A 24,880-nucleotide genomic window follows, 5' to 3' on the forward strand; every position below is an offset into this window, starting at 1 on the left:
GCTCTTTCAGGATAGAAGTGATATGATATTCAGACTGCATATTATGCTATTAGTGTATAAACATTACTATAAGATTTAGTTTGGATTCTGAAGAACCGTGTTAGTAATGGAGTCAGAGGACTGAGTGCAAGGGTAGCGGTGAATCTCAGGTGTGATAAATAGCGTCACAACAACAATAGCTTGTTCTGGGAGATAAGCACAGGGATGGTTGATAGCTGTGTGTACTTTCCAGAGTAGAAGGGAGACAGATGCACATGACTGGATTGCACAGGTGGATAAATTTTACAGTATTAAAGATAGATAATGTTTTAATGTGCTATTGAAGAAGCTAAAATCTGGTTCATTATTAGACTTTGAGTGGTTGATACAGATTTAAAGGTATGTTTAAGGGCAGAAGAAAGTGAGGTGACCTGACAGGAGCAGGGTGAAAACTTGACTTTAATGAAAGGACTAAACCATCAAAATTTGGGGGACTTAACTCACTAGATTTCATGGAATTACTGAGATTGCAAATGCAGGAAAAGTATAAAAGAGTTAACTACTTTGTGGCTAGCAACAGAACAAGCACCAGCTATAGCTTGAATTTTAATAATAGCACTAATTATGACAGTAACAGTGCTAGCTTTAAGGTTGTGAACAGCAGAAACACCAGGACTGTGCAGATTCTTTGTTAACTGAACACTGGGCAGAGACACTTGAGCTTGCTCTCTGCAAATGGGGATGTCTGCACAACATAGCTTGGAGATTATCAACTGAGTCCCAGAGGTAGTATAGCAACTATAGTGTAATAAACTGCTATATCCAGAACAGTTAGCAATTATCCTTCATGTAGCAAGTACACTGTTCTTGGATGCTTTTGTATTCAGTTGCAGCTACTAATATATTTGTAAAGGGGGTTATTTAAGTTAACGTCTTTTATTCCACAATTGTCTTTCAGAACCTGCAAAGCCAGAAGGACTGAAATTTTTCAATGTTTCGTCATATTCTTTTTCATTGTATTGGAGACTACCGTATGGACATGTAGACAGATTTCATGTGGATCTTATTCCTGATCATGGTTCTGTTGTTATCCTAGATCTTGGAGTTAGAGAGTATCAAGTATGTGCTTTTATTACAGGACTTGCATGGTCAGCTTTTCCTCATGCACTGTGCTGACGAGGGATTCAAGCTTGCCTCCTTAGCTATTTAATACAAATATGAATAGGAAAGCATTAATGAAAAATTGGTGAGAGCAAATTTCAGCATCCAGAGTTTGTTACCTAACAACAGGTAGTGAATTTACGTTTTTTAAGTCTGCTGGAAGGATACAGCCAGTCATCCAAGGGTTCATGAATAGTTTAACAAAGGAAGGGCAGAGCTATTGAGTAATACAGACTCATTAATTGTGTACTTGCCAGGAAGATCTGTGCTTAAATCATTAATGCAGGCAACGTTTCACTGCTAAACCATCAAAAAGAAATAGGAGCACTTTTTGATTCTGCTGTCTGGAAAATATAATAATATTAACAGAAATAATGGTTGTTCTGGTTGTTTTGCTTTTGGTTTTTATTGGAACTGCAAAGATACAGGTATTTTATATAAATGCTTGCTAAAAAGTTTTAATTATGTTTATTTCAAAAGATGAGCTAGCTTAAGAGTTAGAAACTTGTAAGTTTTTCAGGCTGCTGTTGTGTTTATTCTTTCAAAAAGGAATTTTATGATGCTTCATATGTACTTTGGTACAGTGGTAATACAGAAAAACCTCTATATACAGTTAGGTGATTCTGTGATAAAATTAATAGTTAATTTTGTTGTTCTTTAATATTGAATGTTATACAAATCTTATAGAGGGTAGTTAAATAAGATGGCAAGATACTGTACTGTAGCTAACATGTAAACTACTAGTTTTACTGCCGTAAATACTGATGTATTTCTAAAAGCTTGTTATTTGAGGTCACTTTCAGTAATACAGTGCTTGAATGTTTGGGTTTTGTTTTTTGTTTTTTTTCATTTGTGTGGTTCTTGGTAAAAGACTTAAATTGATGTCCGATTTCAGGCTGATTTTTCTAATACTATTCCTGGAACAACATACAATGTTACAGTTTCTGCAGTTTCTTCTTCACTCTACAGTTCACCTGCTAGTAGAACAGTGACAACAAATGTGACAAGTGAGTAAATAATGACTGATGAAATTTTGTTGATTTTTTATTTTAGTGATGCTTTTTTGTATTTATTATATGCACAGTAGTATCGGAGAAATTATAATTGGTTTTGAACAGTCATTAGAATTTTCATCTTCTTTAACCATAAAAAAAGATACACTGAGTGTGAGGTGTTCTGTGAGAGCATGACAGTTTCTCTATCAGATATTTTTAAGCAACAGCCCTGGATGTGAGTTGTAGTTGTATTCATCTGTTAGCTTGGCTATTTAAAAAAAAGAAAAGAAAGAGTGAAAAGCATAAAGGGGAACAATTTGAAAAATTTACTCTTGTGTCATGTAGTAATATGCATACCACAATTTATATGTATAGTGGTAGGACTATGGAGATGTTTCAGAAAAATGTAGCCATATCAGAAACGTTTTTTAAGACAGTGCAGTCTGGTTTTGAATGGTTTTAGGAAAAGGAACTGAATTCGGCGTTCCAGAATATATCAAATATTAAATTGGCATTAAACTCTGGTTTGTCCATGAAGATCTTGAGCATTACATTTTTACATTCTTACAGAAGAATGTTCCTGGTGTTCCAAATTCATTTAATCATTTTTGTAACAGGCCTTTAGCCAGAGAAAAAGCTTCTTATTCAACAGTATGTTAGTTTTTCAGTAGTTTACTGTTTATGCTGGCAGATGATTTAATTTCTTTATAGAAGTTGTGAAGGTGTCTCCGTTATCTGGAAACTTAATTAAAAACTGTTTTATATGTGTGTGTTCATGTGTGTGTGTATATGTATGTATGTATATGTATGTATGTATGTGTATATATATGTGTGTGTGTGTATATATGTATGTATGTGTGTATATATAAAATATAAAACAACTTTTTTTTTTTTTTTTAGATCCTGGGCCTCCTATATTCCTTGCAGGTGAAAGAGTGGGCTCTGCTGGGATTCTGCTGTCATGGAATACACCACTGCACCCAAATGGGAGAATTATCTCCTATATTGTTAAATATAAAGAGGTCTGCCCATGGATGCAAACAGCTTATACACAGGTCACAACAAAGCCAGATAGTTTGGAAGTTCTTCTTACCAGTCTTAACCCTGGAACAACTTACGAGATTACGGTACAAGCTTTACAAATGCCTTTTAGTATTTTGAATTCTGACTTACTGTACGTTGGCATGAGTTTCTGGTAGGTGCATATAATGTTTTCTGAAAGACCTTTCTAATTAGTGTTGCCATGTAACAAAATGTATTAGCCAGGTATTTGTTTACAGTAGTGGTTTTTAAATCTGTTTTAAATAATTACCAACCAAAACTGTGCTAAACCGTAGTTTTGTCTGTTGATATTCTTACTGACATATGGCATTATGTTGTAGAAATTAAAAAGCAAAGGATAGAATTTTCAAAAACATCTAAATCCTTCTTCATCTTCATTGAGATTTAATCTTTCAAATCACTGGTGCACTTTGGATATTGCACGTAGATTTCTAAATAATGTCATCCAGATCCAGAAAAGCATGTAGGTACATACTTCTTTCTTTGATTTTAAAATTAATTAGTTTAAGAAGGAGTTTTCTTCCCTGAATATCTGTTTAGATGTAGCCTGTAAACACCTTAGCCTGGTTTCCCTAAGCCTGGTAGTTTTACCTAGTGCTGTCTCCTGAAATAAAAGATGTCATACTTTTCCTTTCCCTTCCCATAGATTATATAGCCTAGATATTCACAGTGAATATCTACTGCCAAAATCAGCACATGTATTTTCATGACTTTGGTATGTGGAATTTGTTTACATTGAGATTAGGTACTTCTGATCCATCTATGAATTCTTCAACAATAAATGATTTCAGGTGGACAGAAATGAACTGCTATTATCTTGGCAGCATTGCCAAGCAGTTCTTCACCTGACTTACTCTTTCATAAGAACCTTGGAGAAGTGCTTCTTTTTGATGTCAAGAATGAAATGAAATTATGTGTTTGATTTGCTTCGTTCCATGTCATGTAAGTTCATACAACATAAAGCTATTAAAAAATATTAAGTTGACCAGACTAGGAATAGGGCTTTGCAGTGATTCTTTGTAAAGGTGTACATGCGTGTAAGAAAGTAAAAATGTAAGTATGCTTGCTGTTGTGGGAAAGTTACTCACTGTGAATCTGGTTGTGATGACCACGCTGATAAAAGCCAGTATATCCACAGCTGCAGAAATGTTTATCCTTTGATCTCCTGCCTCCAGTCATCTGCTAAAAAAACCCCAAAAACAAACCCACAAAAAAGTTCAGCTACTGTTTGAGAAAAGTACTACCACTTAGATTCTAAGGAGATTAATCTCCTCAGACAAATTAATTTATTAAGAGAATTTCATTTGCAATTCTCAGTACCTCGGTAGCACTTATGTGGGATTCACTACTAAGGGTTTTGGAAATTCCATGCTTTCCTCCCATATATGACTCTTCCCCAGGAAGACTGTGGGACATTTTAAATCATTTGTTTTTGCTTAGCAATAATTTGCCAGTTGTTGATATGTATGGGAGGCAATCCTTCCCATTACTGGTGCCTGGAACATTGCTCTTAGAGCAGAATTTGACTCGGGAAAGTGACTTGTGACCCAACAACCTCTGTCTGGCAGGGAGCACACGGCTTTTCTCATGAGTGAAAAAGTCTGTGGCAAGCTGAGGGCAGTTACGTTACCTACAGCTTTGGTGGGCGCCCTGACTGCCTGACCCACCAGCAACCTCACAGATTCAGTAACGACTCTTTAGACTTCAAGAAGGCGGACTTCGGCCTCTTCAAGGGACTTGATGGGCAAAGTGCCGTGGGAGGCGGCCCTGGAGGGACGAGGGGCCCAGGAAAGTTGGTCCACATTCAAGGAGCACCTCCTCCAAGCTCAGCAGAGGTGCATCCGACGAAGAACAAGTCGGGCAAAAAGACCAGGAGGCCGGCGTGGATGAGCAAGGAGCTCCTGGACCAACTGAAAATGAAGAGGTTAGCCTACAGAGGGTGGAAGCGGAGACAGATAGCCTGGGAGGAATACAGAGAAGCTGTACGAGTGACCAGGGATCAAGTGAGGAAGGCTAAAGCCCTGAAGGAATTGAATTTGGCAAGGGATATAAAAAGCAATAAGAAATGCTTCTATAGGTATGTAGGGGACAAAAGGAAGTCCAAGGAGAATGTAGGCCCCCTCCGGAAGGATACTGGTGTTCTGGTCACCCGGGACCATAGAGAAGGCTGAGGTACTCAATGAATTTTTGCCGCAGTCTTCACTGATAAAGCCTCTTGTCTTACCACCCAAGCTGTGGAAAGAACTAGCAGGGACTGTGAGGATGAACCACCGCCCACTGTACTTGAAGAGCAGGTTCGGGAACATCTGAGGAACTTGAAGGTGCACAAGTCCATGGGACCTGATGAGATCCATCCGCGGGTCCTGAAGGAACTGGCGGATGAAGTTGCCAAGCCACTGGCCATTGTATTTGAGAAGTCGTGCGGTCTGGCGAGGTCCCCGATGACTGGAAGAGAGGGAACATAACCCCCATTTTTAAAAAGGGTAACAAGGAGGACCCGCAACTACAGGCCGTCAGCCTCAACCTCTGTGCCTGGCAAGGTCATGGAGCAGATTCTCCTGGGAACCAGGCTAAGGCACATGGAGAGCAAGGAGGTGGTGGGTGACAGCCACATGGCTTCACCAAAGGCAGATCGTGCCTGACCAACTTGGTGGTTTTTTTTTTTTGATGTTTTGTTTTGTTTTTGTTTGTTTTTGTTTTGTTTTGTTTTTTGGTTGTGTTGATGTGTTATGAGTGACAAGCATCGGTGGACAAGGGTCGACCAACGGATGTCATCTACCTGGACTTGTGCAAAGCTTTTAACACTGTCCCGCACGACATTCTTCTCTCTAAACTAGAGAGGCATGGGTTTGATGGATGGACACTCGGTGGATAAGGAATTGGCTCAATGGCCGCACTCAGAGAGTAGTGGTCAACGGCTCGATGTCCATGTGGAGACCGGTCACGAGTGGCATCCCTCAGGGGTCCGTGTTGGGCCCGGCCCTCTTCAACATCTTTGTCGGTGACGTGGACAGTGGCATAGAGTGCACCCTCAGCAAGTTTGCCGATGACACCAAGCTGTGTGGTGCCGTCGACACGCTGGAAGGGAGGGATGCCATCCAGAGGGACCTCGACAGGCTGGAGAGGTGGGCCCGTACCAACCTCATGAAGTTTAACCAGGCCAAATGCAAGGTCCTACATCTGGGTCATGGCAATCCCAGGCACAAATACAGACTGGGCGGAGAATGGATCGTGAGCAGCCCTGAGGAGAAGGACTTGGGAGTACTGGTGGACGAGAAGCTCAATATGAGCCGGCAATGTGCTCTTGCGGCCCAGAAGGCCAACCGCGTCCTGGGCTGCATCAAGAGGAGCGTGGCCAGCAGGTCGAGGGAGGTGATTCTCCCCTCTACTCTGCCCTCGTGAGACCTCACTTGGAGTATTGCGTCCAGTTCTGGAGTCCCCAACATAAGAAGGACATGGACCAGTTGGAGAGGGTCCAGAGGAGGGCCACGAAGATGATAAGAGGGCTGGAGCACCTTTCCTATGAGGACAGGCTGAAAGAGTTGGGGCTGTTCAGCCTGGAGAAGAGGAGACTCCGGGGTGACCTTATAGCGGTCTTCCAGTACCTCAAGGGGGCCTACAAGAAAGATGGGGAGAGGCTGTTCAGGAGGGCCATTTGTGATAGGACAAGGGGTAATGGTTTTAAAATAGAGGGAGGTAGATTCAGGTTGGATATTAGGAAAAAATTTTTTACCATGAGAGTTGTAGAACACTGGAACAGGTTGCCCAGAGAGGTGGTGGATGCTCCATCCCTGGAGACGTTCAAGGCCCGGTTGGATGAGGCCCTGAGCAACCTGATCTAGTTGGAGATATCCCTGTTCCTTGCAGGGGGGTTGGACTAGATGACCTTTGAAGGTCCCTTCCAGCCCTAACGATTCTATGATTCTATGATTCTATGACTCAGGTGACAGTACAATTCAACAAAGCTTATAAGCTTTGAATATGGGTTTCCAATCTGTTTGTAACAGCCCAGCCTTAATTTCTTTACATCTAATGACAAAAACATTTTTAAAGAATAGCAGTTACAAGTCATAATTTGTTAAATATTGGAGAGCTACGGATAATTTTGAACATCTGATTATTGATAAATTCGTAAAAATATGCACTCGAGATTTTTTTCTAGATTTAAATAACTAGTGGCAACATACTTCAAAGCATAAAAATTAATACTCCTTTCAAATGTGAACTACAGCTACTTGAACTTTGGATAGTACTTTATCTGCATAGTAAACTTGTCCTTTTTAAATGCAAGCTTTTTTCTGTAACGGCTCTTTGTGGCAGTGATCTCTAGAAGCTAACAACATTGTGTAAGCATTTTTTTTTATTTCTCTTTAAGGCTAATCAGTGTGTGTAGCTGATACCTTTACCATGCAAATTTTTTCATACTTATGTTGTAGTTACTTTGAGTTCTCTTGAAACTACACATATGAAATGGGAGTTTCCATGTCTGTCTTAAAGCTAGTTTTCCCTTCTGGACCCTTTCTACAATACCTACTTTGAGATGAGATAGTAACAGATCAGTGTTCAGATGAGGGCATACCTTCAGATTTATATAATGTAATTTTAATACTGTCAGACTTTTCTAATTGCTGGTAAGATCTCCAGGTAATTTCCTCAGCTATTGCAATTACTGTAGAATTCATCAATGCTTAAGGACGTTTCAAATCATCTTTCTGTGACACAGAAGTAGGTAGGGTTGGCTGGAGTCATGAAGCGTGTGTGAGTGGGGAGGGGGTGTTTGTATAGCTTAGGAAGGAGCTGGCCAATGATAAAGTTCTTCTTCAGCAAGCAGAGCATGCGCTGTGTTGGGAAGTGATCGTAGGCATGTGCATCCCTTCACATCCTAGATTAAGTCTTCCATGTTACCTCGTATTTCTTTGCTATAGTTTGTCTACTGTGCTTTTGTTTAAATAGCTTTACAGCCTTCTGAAAGATGCATAGTTTAGTCCTGAGAAGTGATTAGAACAGTTTTCCTTTCTGACCCGCTGGCTTCTTCCACTCTCTTTGCCCTTCATTATCCCTTGTGTACTGTCTGTCTACTATGACCTATATGTAGTTTTGCACATCTGCCCCTTCACACCCTCACTTTCCTCACAGTCTGCACTGTCACTCCTTCAGCACCACTGCCATACCTTTGTTCCTTGACACTGGTGGGAGGGCATGTCTCTGCCAGCTTGAACCTTGCTGGAGAGCTTCTTGCTTTGCTTTTTTGACACATCTCTTACTGTCACTGTTGGAATTTGCTCATTCTACCTTTCATTGTCTCTCGCGTCTTTTCAAAATAAGGAGTCTGATTTATTCCTCTTTCTTTGTAAGTATGGCACGCCATGGACTATCACTGAGTCAAATTGTCAGTAAGTCCTATATTGCAGAAGCAAATAGTGGTGTTGTTGTGATCTCCATAAATTCTACCAAAGTCTTAATGTACTGTTCTTCTGTGGGAAGACTCTGCTATGATCGTGAGCATTGAGGCGTTGAGGCACATCCTCCATAATGTGCATCCACAGTTCCCTGACCTGTTGTCTTTCTGCCACAAGACATTGCTTTCCTTCTGCTCTGAGGAGGTTGACCTGCTCTCACTATCCTTCAGGAGTTCAGAAATAAGAGAAACCTATTTTCGTTTAATGCTTTTAAGTTATAGTACAAGTAAAATAGGAATGAAGAAGCTGGTTTAAGTGAATGGTGGTAAGGAAAGAGAGTGTTACTGATGTTATTCTTGCTGTTGACTTTAGGATAAAATAGTGACACAGCACGTTTGAAGTGTGGATATTCACACGTTGTTTTCTCAATTTCTTACACTGTTTCATAATTTTCCACTTTATTTTTTTCACAATTTAAATGTTGAGTAGAAATTAAACAATACAGCTATAAAAGGCCATGTTCATTTGTATATTTATAGTTTAAAAAAGCTAGAAGGTGAATCTCCGTATATCCTTAAGATTTCATAGTCCCTGAAACTCTATATCCTATGCATTCTTCAATGTGGCTTTTTTTTTATTTTTCTGTAGGTTGCTGCTGAGAACAGTGCTGGTGTTGGAGTAGTTTAGTGATCCTTTTCTTTTTCAGACAGCAGAAAGTGGTAATTTAATAAAGCTGCTAATTATTTTAATTAAAGCTGCTCTGATTTGTTCATATAAAGTATCCATGGCAACATTTATAATTGAAGACATTCTGATGCATTTGGAGCAAAATCCTAATTGTTTTCTTACTCTCTCACTCAGTGGAAAAGGTGCTTTTGTCCTACTTGCTAGTAACAGCATTTAGGCCCTGCACATATGGAAGTTTCTTATGTGCAAAGGCTGTTCTGTTGGGGTTTTTCTATGCCAGTTTCTAGGTAATCTGCTTCCAGGAAGCAAGGTCACAGTGGGCAGAGCTGCCTATCAAGCGGACTCATCTGCTGCTGCCTGCAGCAGTACTGGAGACGGACTTTGTTGTGGGATCAGCTCTATTTGTTAGTGCTGAAGTCAAGTGCCTTCTCTACAAAGCCCCGCACAGAATGTATTTTGCTAAGTTTTTACTTCTCAATTCTGAAGCAAAAATACTAATAAAAATTATAATACATGTCTGAAATGAAAATTTGACTTGATGGTTTGGAAAATTAAAAAAATTATAATTATAGTTTGAATTGTATAATCTTTATGAATGTAGTGTTCGTAGTCTTGCTCCACTCCAGGAACAGTGGAGCCTTGCTGAAGAGCTGGCACCAAGCCGGTTATATTGGGGGTGAACAGTCTTAATGGAATATAGAATTTGTACTGCAAACGGTGATGACCGTCCCTCTGTGCTTAGGTTTCCTGGCTGGTTTCTGTAGACTCTGCAAAGTGCCACGGCAGGAGATCATCAGACTGCAATCAGATTTGTGGGATAATGCAATGAGTTATGAAACTAAATATGTGAAGGGGTAGTAAACTAGCCATGTGGAGCTATGCAAAATCAGTGGGTTTAAGTATTCTTTGTATGTTATTGTTGTTAGAAAAACCTTATTGCTGTGATCTTTATTTGCTCATGTTGACAGAGGTATCAGCATATCCCCGTATAAGAACATTAGCTTTTACTTTTTGATGCATTCCTGCTTATGTTTTATTAAAGCTAAAGACCCTTATTAGAAAAGTAATTGAAGGTTTCTTCAATTCTAGGGAGAATTCTGTGTCCTGATACTACATTTAGACTTTTAAATTCTTAAATTTTTTTTTTACTCTTGCTTTGATGCTTGAAGAAACCCCAACATCTTGATCAACATTAAGAGGGTACAGTTTAAAGTAGGAAGTTAGACAGACGATATAATTATTTAAATATAAAGGCTATAGTCTTGGAGGAGGGAAAGGAGGTCAAAGATCTGCAAAAGATTCAGCAGGGCCTAAGCAAGAGCTGAATATGAGCTTTGAAGGATCTAGCTAAATTCAGCTGTGGAAGATCTGTAATTGTAGACACTTGTATATCTGTATATTTTTAAGGCAGCATAACCCTTTTCTCCTTAGTTACTAAGGCCAGCTGTCACAGGAACTTTTACTGCCCCATGCCATGCAGACAGGACTAAGGGAGAGCTACGGTGCTCAAATTCTCAGAAAAGTTGTATAGCTTGTAAAATCTCATTTTAGATGCTGCATCCCATTTCTTTGTGCTGTGATTAATACAGATGCTCTGACAAAAGGGCCTGGACACTGTCACTGATACAAAGAACACCATCTCTGTAGTAATAGTGACTATTTGAAGTAAATTGAGCTATTAAAAGCTACCAAAAATCTGTATCCAGCTGAAAAGATGACAAAGGTAAGGTGAAATAAAACACCCAGTGCTGTCATATGCTTTTAAACAAACGAAAGTGAGCAAAAATTTGCTACTTCTGACACAGTAGATGAGTTGCTTCTAGGAAGAATATTCTGAAGTTGACCAAACCAATTACTGTATTATTATGAAATTGAAATAATTATGTTTCTCTCAAACCAGGTTGGAAAAGAGCTGGTTACATATCAGCTACTTTACAATGTAGTTTGTGAATGGTTGTTTTTTATTTGCTTCAGGGTTTGGAAGCTAGAAATGGCATTACACAAAAAAAATTAGGATTTTTTTCCAGTGCTGAGCAGAGAAGTGTGGTCTCATTGCTTTTGTTTGTTTTGTTTTCAAGCTCCAGGTAAGTAGTGAATCTCACAGTTGAAGCCTTAAATTATTCAGCTGTAAATCTGATCTGGTTTTCTCCCTCGGCAACCAAATGGAAAGATAACTAGTTTCAAGATTAGTGTGAAACATGCAAGAAGTGGAATTGTAGTGAAAGATGTCTTGGTTAAAGTAGAGGACCTTCTGTCTGGGAGGTTACCAGAATGTAATGTAAGTGCTATAAACCTTTTAAATTAGAAATAGGCTCAAAATTCAGAATATAGTTTTACATTTGAATTTCGAGATATAAAATATTTGGAAGCTTGTTTTCAGAACCATCTCAAATACTTTACAAACTTAGGCCCAAGGCAGGATATAATGATTGAAGAAAAACTTTTCTGCCCAAAATAGTTTAGATGGAATACTTTTCCCTGAAAAGCTCAGTTTAATCAAAGTAAAAATGTTAAGAAAGGGTCAATTTTATGTCCTTTTAACAGAAAATTATGAAATAGATAATTTTTTTCAAACTTTTTTTTTTACAGCATTCAATTAGAAAAGGCAAGGACTTTATATTTTTGTTCAGTACAGATGTACTGTAATGTTAATATCTTCTTTTTATATATTGTATGATAATGCTTTTTATAATTTAAATGTATGCTTTGTCTCGTGTATCACATTTCAACATTATTTAAATATGTTTCATATCAAAATAAAAAGACCCACTATGAGCAAGTGTTTTTTTTTAAAAAATATTTTAGTCTGAGTTGTTATTAAAATAAGCATTCAGTGAAAAGCTTCTGAATTTTTACTATTCATTGGATTCAGACCTGTAACCATTGTGTACCTTTCAGAAAATTCTCTTTTCCAGTGTTTATTCTCCTTTTGCTCTTTCTTCTGAGCAGTGTGCTGTGATTAGTGAGATGTCAAGTTGCCTTTTTTTTTTTTTAAGGATGCTAGGTTTAATACTTTAATGAAAAGTGCAGTTTTACATGATAAAAATGATCAAGACTTTGGTTTAAGATTTTATTTGGAAGATCATCTTAGGCATTGTGAAGGCTCCCCACATGAGACTGATTTAATACAGCACTGAGAAGAAAGGCTGCCACCTACTGAATGATAAGCATTGGTTATTGTAATGTCTAGCAGTTTTTCAGAGGTGTCTCCTGACAGTATGGATTAGGAAACCCCTGTCCAGTCTTATCCATTATATATGGATATATGCATGTTATAAATGTATATATACATACATACTTAAAACATACATGTGATGTAGAAGGACCTCACTAGGGGACTTTTTCTTTTTTTAAGAAAGAGACTGAATGCTGAAAATGGAATCTGGGAATAATTAAATGAATCCTAGAGACTTGCTTCTGTTCAGTCAGGTTTGAGAACTTTTGAGATAAGGTAGGAAACTATGACACTGTCATAGGATATAGTAGCAATGTCAACTAATGAAATAATAACCTATGTTTGAAGTATAAAAAGGAGAATCAATTTTGGGTAATTTTATTTCAAAGGTGGTCTGCCTTTTTTGATCTATATATATATTTACAATTATATCTTGTAGATGCAGCTTGTCATGTTTCGTATTTTGTCTTTATAGGATAACAGTGAATCATTTTTGTGGAGTACTACCACCCCTTCAACTACTTTTGGCAAATCCACGATTCCTTCACGGACTACAGTTGCACCAAGTACAGCAGCACCAAGTGAAATGAGCTCTGTTTGGAATGAACCAATTAGTTTTGTTGTAACTAACCTCAGGCCATACACCACCTATCTTTTTGAAGTCTCTGCGGTTACTACTGAAGCAGGGTACATTGACAGTGCAATTGTCAGGACACCAGAATCAGGTATATACTGCTTTCAAATGGAAATAAAGTTCTAAGATTTATGTGAAAGCTTCAAAATAACCATTTGAAGTTATGTTGGAAGATACTTCAGTCCAAATACCTCCAGAACTCATAGCACTGTTCAGATGAAAAGAAATTTAATTCCTTCCTGGCGCTGTTCGTTTGAATTGCTTTGCTAGAATTAAAATATCCTCAGTTTGATGTTCTGTCTAGGATTAATGAAATTTTGAATAGTTTCTGTTCTAACAATCTCAGGGCTAATTTCCAGTTTATTGTTCACCCTGTTAGCATCCCAGGATTGGTGCGCTGGTAATAACAAAACCCTGGAAAGTGATGAGAAGCTTATACAGTGGGATTTGGTTCTGCAAAATACATAGAAAGATGTCAGCGGTTTGAAAAATAGCATCTTCAACCCTTACCTGCCGGGTGCCTATACAGCCAGGGTTCAAACATCAAGGCATGATCTGGGAAAAGGGAAGCTGTCTTCCTGGTCAGTGTGGGTGGATGTTTGGTGTGCCCAGCGCACACTCAGAGTCAGCCCTTATGACCCAAGTCTCAGCAAGTCCTTCCTCTTAGCACCACACTGGCACACCCAAGCTTCTGGATTCACCTCTAATAGATCTTCACCTTATGAGTGTTCAGGTGCTTGTTAAAGGGCTTCCCGAAGAGTCCTTCATGCCTGGCCATAGAGTTGGTTTTCCTAATAGGTTATCTGTCAGGAAGACATTATGAGTTAATAGATGTTTTGCCTCACTATTTTTATTTCCTTACCTTTCATTTGCTTCAGTGGGAAAGATGTTTTTACATGCTAAAGTTCGTATTTATCTATATAGCCTATATAGATTAAAAAAAAATCATAGTTTAGGAATGTTACTTTGCAATTTTTGTAACAGGTCCCCCCCTCCAGTATCAAGCACCATCATTCAATCTCTCTGTAGTTACTGAAATCCACTTCTCTTTTCCAAATCTCTTCATTCGTGTAAGAATCTCTTTAGTGTCACACTAGCCACCCCCTCCAAGTTACCAGTTTCTCATATGGTCAAAACCTCACATTTCAGTCCTCCACTGGAGTGTCTGAGATGAGCCTTGAGAGAGAAGAATTGATAGATTATAGTTCGTGATAGCAAATGGGAGAATAGAAAGCACATTTATTTCAAATATTTTCCTGCTCACACGGGAGCATAACACAGAGTCGTCGTCATGCCCACCACGCAGAGGAAGGTGATATATGTCTCTACTGTATAGCTCATTTGTGTTCCATTTTAAAATGTTTAAAATTATTTCTGCCCCTCCAACCAGAATTTTCTGAGCTGTGCTGAAGCTCTTCTGTGTTCTTGACAAAGATGACGTTTTTCTTGCTTTGATTTTTGAAAAGGAGGCTACCTCTTTAAAGCATTTAAAAACGCTTCATTATAAATGTTTTTTGAAAACCCAGCATGCAAATATTTCCTTTGCTGGGATGGCTGTCAAGGGGAGGATACTTCTACAAAGAGAAAAAGTTTTAAACCTTGGAAAAAAAAAGTGGACTCTTAAGATGATACTTCAGAATTATGTACAATTGTGGCTGGTGCAATCTGTGTAACTAAGAATGATTAAGTAGTCACTACTGACCAATCTGTAGCATATCTTTTAGGAATTACAGGATCTTTCATTTTTACATTAGTTTTTTTTTTTTAAATGATAGTAGTTTTTAAGAGTAGCATGTTAGTTAACTTGTATACTTGTTTACAGGTTCAGTCTGTTTGTTTACAAGATCTGTCTATATCTCCACATTGGTGTAAATCTCACACATGAAGTATTAAAACCTAATTTTCATAGAACTTTATCTCAAGCAGTTTCCATAAGTTTACTTCTTTATGCAGCATTTTTGAAAATCACGTTTGTTTTTACTCTATATGGATGTAAAAAATTCCACCTCCTTTAGTTGTCTTTGGATTCAGATTTGAATTCCACCTCCTTTAGTTGTCTTTGGATTCAGAAAAACTTACCTGATGTGAGCTCTGTATTGCTGAGTATCAAAAATTGTATTTCAGCATCTTTTGTATGTAATCTATATCATGATGAAGTCCACGCTAAACTTGGTAGAATCCCTGCCACCTTTGTCTTTTAAGGATTATTTGCATACTACCAGCTCTCTTGATACCTTTTGTGAGCATTAGTTTAAAAGAGAAATGAAATAAAAATAAATCATTTCAATGAGATGTGCTTTTAATGTATCTTCCCTTCAGAATATTTAATGTTATGTTTAAATGAATTATCTGATGTGTTATTCTTAGAAATCCTAATATAAATTATTTTATGTTCAAAGACTTTTTCCAATATTGTTTAAGTTCCAGAAGATCCACCACAAAACTTTATCAAGAGCAACATTACAGCAAAGTCTTTCTCAGTTTTGTGGGACCCACCAACAATAGTAACAGGAAAGTTTAGTTACAGAGTTGAGCTGTATGGACCATCTGGTAAGTCTGACTTGATGTTTTTCTTTATTTTAGGTTTTTGTGGTTATTTCCTTACACTTGCATTCTTAGTGTCCCTGCCAATCAAGAATGAATATTTGAAAGCAGTGCTATGTATCCTTTTTACTAATAGACTTTTTAATAGATTTTAGATTACTTTTAAGGGAATAGTCTGTCCATCATAGGAAGAGTACGCAATGAAATTCACATTAGATATTCTTAAGTGTGGAGAAACCAACTTTCCTTAGTTTTTTGGAGAGATGACAGGCTAACTTGCAGCTGAATTAGGATGCATATATATCCTAATAATTCTGTATCTTACCTTTACTCTTTTCTCTTTATGTTAAAGATTTCTGGAGGATTTTAATTCCTGTGTAGTGTATAATCAACTGTATGAGTCTGTTTTGGTGTTTTTGTAATTTTTTAAACTCATACATGTATATATAAAGGAATTATAGAATTGCTTGCTGTTAAGTAAGAAGTTGATGAGCTGTATACTAACATTTTTTTGGGACCACCCAAGAAAAACAATAGAAATTAATTTCTAAACAAAAAATCCCCACCTCTTAAAACTCATATCTTCTTGAGATGGTTTTAGGGGATTGTTTTCAGGTGTTCAGTATTATTTCCAATGAGGTTGATGCCAAACTAGATTTTTCACAAATAAATTTGGCTTTTCATTCTTCATCATCCTGGAAAGTAGCTATATTTAATATAAGCAAATAATGGACTGTTTTTGTGTTTGAGCTAGAATCTCTTCATTTTTAATTCCAGGTCATATTCTTGATAACAGCACAAAGGATCATAAGTTTGTATTTAGTAACCTTGTGCCATTTACAACATACGACGTGTACATCGGTGCTGAGACAAGTGCTGGGGTGGGGCCCAAGACCAACCTTACAGTTTTCACTCCTGCAGATGGTAAGTAAGCATAAAGAAGGGAAGTAAATGGGCTGTGCCTGATAACTAGTTTCAGTTTTCCCTTTGAAGCCTTTTGGGTATTTTGCAAAGGAAAGAATGAGTGTGTTGTAAGAGTCTCACAAGAGAGGGATCCTAAGCTGATGAAAGAAATCAGCTGAGAATTTATTATGTAGAGTTATTGCTCCATTTTTTTCGAGTTCATACACTGTCACTAAGTTTACTTGCTATCAGAAGCCTTCAGAGATTGTGAAAGAAACGTAGTTTCTGCCTGAATGAAAGCAGTTATTTTTAGACAGGGCAATTAAATTGCAGATCCTCCCCTTACCCGTTAGATGGCAGCAAGGGGAAGAGAAAGCACAGCGCAGCATTGCTTCGCCGGCTGCTTCGTTCAGCCCCAAATGTTGCTTATTAAACACGTTGTTTGACTAATTTTCAGCAAATCCAAGGCTCCATGCCAGTTTCTAACGGAGCCACCTTTAACCAGGGACCATAGCTCTGAGGCAGACCCAATATCAAGATCTCGTCCTGAGGCAGTCAAGTGATCGGTTCTGCCCTGGAGCCATCTACTCTGTCTTTGGGAGTTTTGGCTCCCAATAGTCTGCTCACCAGGTGAGAGTCCTGTGCTCAAAAGCAATGTAGTTTTATCTTACACGTATGTGAGATTGTGCAGGATTATTGATCTGCAACTGAGGATGCAACCAGAAAAATTTGAGAATCGGTGTGTAATAGGCAGCCAGTTTCAAGATGGTTATTTTTGTTATGTTTATGCCACGCAACACAAATTTAGAAAATCTCTCAATCAGTGGTTGCTGCAATGCTTGCTGTCAAGGTGTAACAGCAGGAGGAACCCCTATCCTTATTTGTCATATTCTTTCCTGAAGTATCCAAAGTATCTGCTTTTGTCAGCTCTCAGAACAACTTCCAGAGCTGGCCTGCCTCACTACAGCCCATTCTCATCTTCTGTCTAAACTCCCTGTCAGAAACCGAAGTGGTTTTGGTGTTTTTTTTTTTTTTAGAGTGACATAGAATGTCTCGTTTTAATGCCAAATCTACAACCCTTCATTTTGCGAGTAATTTCAAGTTTGTCTTTTTCTGTGGCATATTAGGAGAAAAAAGCCTATTAATATAAAATCTGAATATCATTCTAATGAATATAAACATTTCTGATCTCTGGCAGTCCTATGTGAAGTACGGTATCATTATTACTGCATAGTTAAAGGAGAAATTGAGCTAAAACCTGCTATAAAAGTGAAATGAACAAAGTATATCACATTCATTATTTTTTTTCCAGCTTTTTGCTGCGTTCTTGTGTGGTTTTGATAAACTTAAAATTAAGCTTTCATTTTCAATATATTTGATGTTCGATATAGTAAGCTGGCAAAGGTCTGCTTGCTTCCAGTGCACTGTCTTCAGTGGAGCTACCCTGATTTACTTCATCTTAGGATCTGAGCATATTCATCCATATGTCATATATGTCAAAAAACTGTGTGCATATTTTCAGAATTGTAACTTGTTTGCTAAAAAACCACATGAAATAACTTTCTACCTGCACAGGAGCAGCTCAAAAAATAAGGATATCAAATTTTATTAAATACACACAGTGCTGAAAAAGCCTGTAATAATCAGAGATGTTTAATTAAATCAAGTCTCTTTTTGAATATTTAGTCCCAGGTGCTGTATCAGATTTACATCTAGCAGAAGTGGAAGCCACATATATTAAAATTGTTTGGAGGAAGCCACAACAACCAAATGGAATCATTACCCAGTACAGAGTTAAAGTACATGTGCAGGAAACAGAGTTGACTCTGGAAAACACTATTCTCAAAGGCAAAAATAAGGTATTCAGATTTTTTAAATATGGATTTCTTTGCTAGATTACATTCGCTTCTCTGCCTTATCTGATGGGTACAGCATGTGGAATTAGCCACCATGGATGAGTTGTCAGTTCTTTTAAAAGCTACCTTCCTCACTTCACCTTTTTTCTTTGGCTAGGTTTTAAAGACATTCCAATAATGATGTTTCCACAATATGAAAACAATAAACAATTCTGGTGGAATGATCTAAACTTATTTAGCTTCTGAAGGCAAGAAGCCATAGCCCACAGTATTATAATTTCTAGCCCTTGAGTTCTTTGCAGTATGGGGTGACCTGACAGTAAGAGTACAGATTTAGGTGCCTAGATCGATATGTAGCCACTCAGGCAAACTCCTAGATGTGGATAGGAATTCTATGGAGAAGTGAATTCAACATAAGTCTCCCAAGGCTGGTCAAGTGCTCTGCTTGCAAGGCAAAGATCCCTAGACTTTCTGCCCCCATTTGTGTCCTTGAATTTACATGTGATACTACATGCTCGTGAGACCTCACCTGGAATACTGCATTCAGCTCTGGAGTCCCCAACACAAGAAGGACAAGGAGCTGCTGGAGCCGGTCCAGAGGAGGGCTGTGAACATGATCCGAGGGCTGGAGCACCTCTCCTGTGAAGACAGGCTGAGAGAGTTGGGGCTGTTCAGCCTGGAGAAGAGAAGGCTCCAGGGTGATCTTATAGCAGACTTCCAGTACCTAAAGGGGGCCTACAGGAAAGCTGGAGAGGGACTTTTTACAAGGGCATGTAGTGATAGGACAAGGGGCAATGGATTTAAACTGAAAGAAGGCAGATTTAGATTAGATATAAGGAAGAAATTTTTCACTCAGAGGGTGGTGAGGCACTGGAACAGGTTGCCCAGAGAAGTTGTGGATGCCCCATCCCTGGAAGTGTTGAAGGCCAGGCTGGATGAGGCTTTGGGCAACCTGGTGTAGTGGAGGGTTTCCGTGCCCATAGCAGGGGGGTTGGAACTAGATGACCTTTGAGGTTCCTTCCAACCCAAACCATTCTATGATTCTATGATTCTATGCTGAACTCCATGCTGGAGTTGCATATTAAGGATATCTGCACACATCTACAAGATCATATCTTTTAGGGGACTTATGCTGTTGGTCAGTCTAGCTTCTGGATTTTGGGTGCTGATGTGCTCTACGTGCTTAGATGGGGCAGCTCTGAGCATGCAGCACAGAACTGTAGACCCCTAGCAAGAGTTCAGCTCGAGTGCTTTCTGAGGTTGGGCATTTTGTTCTCAATTTTGAACATAGGAGCCCAAAGTTTGAATAATTCATTGTTATTATAAAAGACAATGATGTCTTTCTCAGGATCTGACACTGAATCTAAGTTTTTGATATCGAGCCCAATGAAGGAGTTTGCTTTCAAGTTGAGGAATATATATTAAATAGAGCCCTGGAGCCAAACATTAAATAAGGAATAAGAAGGAAAAAACATGAGGATAAGGATCCATTCATTAAAACAAGCAGGCGTCCTTGGAAAATGAAAGTATATAATTCTATAATTAAAGATTATATCATAGTACAGACACAGAAAAATGAAAATTGTCTGCACAGACATGTTTTAATGATGGGATTTCCTAAGTTTTGAGTTCTTAGTTTAGCATCATTGATGCTTTGTTATAGTTTATTGAATGTAATTTTCTAATTAAAAACCAAAACAAATCATAGCAAACATTACTTTATTTAGAATGTCATTGCCCCAAGCTTAGAGCATGCACAGGATTTGAACTGTCGGATCCACAGTGCTAACGGTACTTAATAACTAGTTGCAATAAAAGGCTGTTACATGTGGAAAGGCCTCAAAAGCAAAAAGTATTTCCACATGGGTTACTATTTTGCTATAAAATGTTTCTGAAGATGAGGCATATATAACTTTTACCTGTTACTACTTAGGTGAGATTGATGCTGTATCTCTGCCTGTGGTTAATCCCCACTATTTACAGCAGTAAAAAAGCTGCTTTGCCTTCTCTCCTCCCGGAGTCTGTAGGGAGACAGCTAATGTGTATTAGTTACATCACTGTAAAAGCATCTCTTTCTGGCAGTGAAGTGGGCCATATGTGTGAGGGGGGAGTGTTCACAGATGACAGCAGAACAATTTTGAGACACTGGAGTCCTGGATTGGGTCCCAGATTCTGAAGGGGCATAGCGATCTAGTGCTTACACACCATTTTGTACCTATGCTGTGGCCTCTCTCTCTTCTCTCTTCTGCTTTTGTTGTTCCTCTCTTTGTAGTTCTTGCTCCCCTTATATCTACTGCCGTCCCTTTCCAACATTTGGTTTTTGCCCTGTCTGTCCTATGGACCCTGTAAGGCTTACCTCCCTTTCACTCTCCCTTTTCACACGTGTACTTCCTTATTTTCCCTCTCCCCTTCATTACATTAGCTTCTGTTTTCCTCCTTCTCCTCTTATTCCCTCAGTGATCTAGTCAACCTGTTGTTCCTTTTCTTCGAGGCTTAGTAGGGGCATCTGAAGCCCTCTCATTTTCAGTGCCTGCAACCCTGTTTCAGAATATTCTTGGTACAAATGGAATTTTGCAAGCTCAAACATGCATATTCAGTGTAACTCCAAGGATATAGCATTAAAGTTAAAGGCCTTGCTCTAAAATTGCCACTTTACTATAAACCCCATATTTTAACAAATTAGAAAAAAGGATGTGGTGTTTGTTTAAACAGTAAAAATAAAAAAGAGGTTGTAGGCTACTGGCAGCTGAGCTTTTTTTGTGAGAAATACTGTATTTTGCAAAGTTAATTATTGTTGTAATGAAAGATAATGTTTGTATGCCAACATTTATATAGTGTGTGTGTGTAGATATATGCACACATATACAAACATTATTTCTGTATTATATAAAAATCCAATTAAATAATTCAGTGATGACAAGGTTTGTGATTTATTTTTGTCTTTCTAATTTTTAGTATTTGGTTGATTCTTTGGAACCATACATGATAAATGAAAATATCAAACCTTCTCCCACTTGGAATTCAATGGAAATAGCAAATGAATTGTATGAAGGTTCAGCTGACATGTTTTCCAGCACTCAAACAGCTTCCCCAGTAATATTTACAAGTGTATCTGGTGGTAATTTGCCTGCTATAAATGGAGCTGCAGAATTACATTCTGCTTTGGGTAAGATATTTTCAGATATTTTTCTACCTGCTCCTTTGTTCTGAAGGACCCTCATCACTGTCCCAGATATGATCTTTAGCACATGGTTCAAGCAAATTATGAATGGGTCATTTGCTGGAGTCGGATTTTTTTACTACCAAATAACCTTCTGAAGCAAATGGGAATGCCACACAGGCAGGAACTAGCCCCTTGTCACCCAGCTGACCTTCTTCCTAGTGAAAGGAGCACCCGAAAGCCATCAGCCAAGCTGCATAGACAATCAGTTATTACAGTTGCCAAAGCAGGTGTGATTGTCAGGGATTAACATATCTCCAAGCCCTTCAGAGACCTTGATTTCTCTAAGCCTTTTGACTAATAGGTTTTCAAATGTCAGTGAAGGTAAATAGGTCAAAAAGTTACAACGTGCTATATGGGTGACAAACAGGTGGAGATGACCCCATGGCATGGTGATGTCATTAGTGTGTACACTTGTTCTGTATTATCAATGGACCAGTGTTTCTTTACCAAGGATGGATATTTACAAATCATTAGGCAGGCCTCAGTTGACAGGCAGGGACTTAAAATACCACTCTAAATTTTTACAGTGAGAGTTTTGAACAATAAGCAGAAAGTCAAGTTTTTACTTTTTGATTTCTTTTTTAATTAAAGTCACTGAATTCCTTCATATTTAATCTATTAATCAATCCACTAGTTTAAAGTGCATTGGATCTTTTCTGTACTGTATTAATCCTGAAGAATCTTCGTCATATGGAGAAATGTACCATGCTTTAAACGTGAATCTTCTTTTTACAGCCTCATTCAGCTTGACGTATTGAGTTGCTAAAAGATGTCTGTGTTGCTTAAAAATTTATTTCCAGACAGCGTCTGTTTTAATGTGGCACGTGATTATTATTTTATAGTAGTTATTATAGTAGCTAAAGTCGTTGACGGCCAAAGTTTCAACAGGACATGCTGTTTATTACATGCCTCTGTTTTAATGCAGGTCTTAGAAAACCCTGAGCCTGATACTCAGTTATTTGAAGCACTTTTTCAAAATGTTGCAGTGGCATCATGGCAACTTTGTAATAGGTGATTTTGAGTAGCACGGTTGGATCGAAGCTGACTTTGAACTTTAGTCTTTGTGGGCGTATGTGTGTCTTCTTCATCCTCCTGACCACAGCTCTTCCGCTAAAAAATGCTAGTGTGAAGGGATCCATGACAGGAGCCATTTCAAATATAGTTATTACATCACTATTAGGAGGGCAAGGAAGAGAGAATCTGTCATTCTTAATTAAAAAAAAAAAAAAGTAAAAACAAAACTAAAAGCCCCAATAACCTAGGAGGCATGGTTCTGAAGTCAGTGGGGAGACTAGGCCATCTACAAGCCTATTCTGAGTTCCTAGGAGATTTCTCTTGAATTTTTTTGGAGATAGCTGTCAGTATATACCTCATAGTTTTACTTCTGACCCGTTCATTCTTTCACCTAGGTCAATCTAGCCATTATTCCTACTGTCTGAATTCTACACTTCATACAAGACCTGTGGAAAGCAGAGAGGGTTGTAAACATAAAAGTGAACCTATAGTAGCCTTTCTTTGATTGAGTTAAGAGACAGAGTGTAAACTTGTCTTTATATTTTTGTAATTGCCGTGAAAGTTAATTCTTTTGCAATAAAATAGTTCTAGGTCACTATGTCAAAGTGAGTTTAGAATGCAAAAGGAAAAAAAAAGAGTTTATAAATAACTATTCCTCTCCATTTAATCACAGGTAATCAGTATACCATTAACATTTTGGCTGAAGAACTGTCGTATGTTATAAAAGGCCTTGTACCTTTCACAGACTACACAATCAGTGTGTCTGCTTTCACTGCTGTTGGAGAAGGGCCACCATCAGCTCTCATGGTCAGGACACGTGAACAAGGTAAAATTTTGTGACTTTGATATACGTTAACATACATAACTTCTTTCTCTGAACATTCTAATTTTTTATAATAATTTATTTGCTTGTTGTTATATTTTTATGTTTTCATTTAAGTTCCAAGCTCAGTACAAAATATATCTTACAAGAATATTAGCTCCTCCTCTGTTCTGCTGTATTGGGATCCTCCAGCAAATCCCAATGGGAAAATCATTCATTATACTGTTTATGCAATGGAACTGGATACAAAAAGAGCATTCCACACGATAACTTCAAACAACAGCTTACTTATGACAGGTATAGTGTCATTTGATCTAAAAAAAATATTGCAAGTACGTTATACAAAATTATTTTTTCCAGCTTTATGTACTGTAGCCATTTGCAAGTTATTGATTCTTTTTCAGACTTCAATTTTTTTTCCACAGTATCTGTCTGACATTAATAATAATTTTCTTATTTTGAGGTTATAATTTTGATATTAATTGAAGAAAATGCATTCATCTTGAGGTTTCAGGCATTTATTTATGCTGATCAGAGTAATGCATATATAATAAACCCACATATTTGAATGTGCACATACACATCCTTTGTTTTGTCAAATTCATAAAGTTCTTTACAGGACTGAAGCCGACTGACTTATTTCAAAATATATTGATTAGACTGAGTGCTTATTTGGCTCTCCCTAAATAAATGGTATTATACGTACTCTGACTTTTACGTGACAAACGTGCATCAAAACCTCTAAGAACAGTAACCATTTTTGTAGTTTTATAAGTAGCTATGAGGGCAAAAGTATGTTTAAGAAGCCATCAGTCAAGATTTCTTTACTTAATCTTTTTAGGTTTAAAAAAGTACACAAATTATAAAGTGAGAGTTGCAGCCTCTACAACAATTGGAGAAAGTGCTTTGTCTGAAGAGAATGATGTTTTCGTGAGAACCCCTGAAGACGGTAAATACATTGTTTGCAATGATGATTTGATTTCTGTATTGAGGTTTGTGCTTCTTCGGAAGACTAAGTACATACATAAGGAGGGGAAGAAAGTGTACAAATAAAAGCAATGTTGAAATTGTTAGTCTTCTATCAGTCGGTGACTTCATTCAGCCCATTTTTAGGTAGGTGCTAGAAATAATGATGAAAGCTGCAGCATGACCAGCAATCAACTAATTCCAACCATGATAGACAAATGGGAAGAAAGCTACAGAACTGATGTTCCTAGACCCCATCTAAACCATAATAAATTATCTTTGAGACTCCAACTTCTTTTTAAAAATGTTATCAGATGGAGATTAAGTTGGTTTTGAAGCATCTGGAAATAGCAGCTTTCAACAATTCGGAAGCCATATTCCTATCTATAAGCAGACCTACTGATAAAATGTTGGTTTTTTTTTTATACTGAATGATGTTATATGCAGTTGCCTTTATAC

At 37.9% G+C, this 24,880-nt stretch overlaps 1 protein-coding gene across 1 annotated transcript in view; it reads left to right on the forward strand.

The window, feature by feature from the left end:
- The first annotated feature begins 1,514 nt into the window (after positions 1-1,514).
- PTPRQ (protein tyrosine phosphatase receptor type Q) overlaps positions 1,515-24,880 on the forward strand; it is a 109,548-nt gene continuing 86,182 nt past the window's right edge. The window contains 16 exon segments of the mRNA XM_086610727.1: positions 1,515-1,568; positions 2,036-2,147; positions 3,036-3,262; positions 9,245-9,277; positions 9,279-9,315; positions 10,888-10,899; positions 11,373-11,425; positions 11,427-11,561; positions 12,934-13,183; positions 15,514-15,642; positions 16,414-16,560; positions 18,226-18,398; positions 21,351-21,561; positions 23,306-23,458; positions 23,573-23,752; positions 24,297-24,404. Coding sequence (XP_086466853.1) covers positions 1,515-1,568; positions 2,036-2,147; positions 3,036-3,262; positions 9,245-9,277; positions 9,279-9,315; positions 10,888-10,899; positions 11,373-11,425; positions 11,427-11,561; positions 12,934-13,183; positions 15,514-15,642; positions 16,414-16,560; positions 18,226-18,398; positions 21,351-21,561; positions 23,306-23,458; positions 23,573-23,752; positions 24,297-24,404 — 2,014 coding nt within the window.

Source organism: Tauraco erythrolophus, chromosome 4, assembly GCF_009769465.1.
Source record: "Tauraco erythrolophus isolate bTauEry1 chromosome 4, bTauEry1.pri, whole genome shotgun sequence".
In the NCBI taxonomy this organism is placed as follows: domain Eukaryota; kingdom Metazoa; phylum Chordata; class Aves; order Musophagiformes; family Musophagidae; genus Tauraco; species Tauraco erythrolophus.